This window comes from Arachis ipaensis, chromosome B04 (genome assembly GCF_000816755.2).
Source record: "Arachis ipaensis cultivar K30076 chromosome B04, Araip1.1, whole genome shotgun sequence".
Taxonomy (NCBI): domain Eukaryota; kingdom Viridiplantae; phylum Streptophyta; class Magnoliopsida; order Fabales; family Fabaceae; genus Arachis; species Arachis ipaensis.
The window spans coordinates 10131626-10132653 of record NC_029788.2 but is presented as its reverse complement, the minus strand read 5'-3'; the positions used below and the strand labels follow the sequence as shown (position 1 = coordinate 10132653).

Here is a 1028-nt window from a genome sequence, read left to right as displayed (position 1 = left end):
TTATCCATGGGTGAACATTGATTTTGGCAAGTAAAGGCCTACATGCGATAATGATTTACCTTGACTCTTGTTGACGGTCATTGCAAAGCACACTGTTAATGAAAATTGTCTCAGTTGGAACTTAAATGGCAATCCTGAATTTGAAGGGACCAAGTTCATTCTTGGAATGTACACTTTGTTGCCAATATTTCTACCGGTCACTACCGTCACTCCAATTATGTTGTTGTCAAGTTCGTTAACTATTAACCTTATCCCGTTGCATAAACCTGAAGTCTAGTCCATGTTTTGCAGTAGCATTACAGTGACTCCTGGCTTCAATGTCAACTTGTGGTTGGGTAGTCCCGAACATTTGATTTCATTTAGGAACTCTGGTATGAACCACTCTTATTGTACATCTTCATTCTCATCAGCTTGACATGTTATTTCAGAACTTAGATACTCCTTTTCCATCCCTCAAAAGATTGTCAAGACGAAATCATTTACCTTCTTAACACTCTCAAGCGTGGGTGCAAGAATTGCCCTACTCTGAAAATGCCTGTAATCTGACATGTTTTATAACAAATCTGGATATGCAAAATCTACCAAATGAGAGGGGGTCATCAACAGTTGTAATTAGCAGATCATTTGGAATATTAACTTCTGACTCATCACCAACAGCAGAACCAATATTAGCAAATCTGTTTATTTCACCATCATGTTGATTTGAAGAAGACATTAGAAGTCTCATGTTCGTATGCAACTTCAGAACCTTACAAAACGACCACAAATGGGATGAGTTAATAGCTTATGACAATATATCGTATCTACTCCCTTTTAGAATCATCAAAAGTATCTGTCTGAAATCACCTTCTAGAACCACAACCTTACCACAAAATGGTTTATGTGTCTTATGTTGATCGGTAACTGATATAAGATCCCTGATCGTCCGATCAAGTGCTTCAAAGCACATTTTATTGAGCATTGGAGCTTCATACCAAATTATTAAGCTACTTTGGATGAGCAGCTCAGCCTTCAAACTGCCATGCTTG

The 1028-nt window shown here is 37.9% G+C and overlaps 1 protein-coding gene across 1 annotated transcript; it reads right to left on the bottom strand.

Moving 5' to 3' along the window:
- LOC107636014 lies at positions 1 to 727 on the bottom strand. Its single transcript, XM_016339554.1, has 2 exons — positions 583 to 727; positions 1 to 266 (listed from the first exon to the last, which is right to left on the bottom strand). Exons 1-2 carry the CDS (start codon positions 725 to 727, stop codon positions 1 to 3), a joined length of 411 nt encoding a protein of 136 aa, XP_016195040.1.

What these genes read in the sequence shown, in the direction of transcription:
- LOC107636014 (XM_016339554.1), bottom strand. Translation starts at nt 727, where the DNA reads ATGAGACTTCTAATGTCTTCTTCAAATCAACATGATGGTGAAATAAAC. An exon ending in TGATGACCCCCTCTCATTTG is followed by an intron (nt 267 to 582) that starts GTAGATTTTGCA and finishes ACTAGACTTCAG; the next exon opens with GTTTATGCAACGGGATAAGG.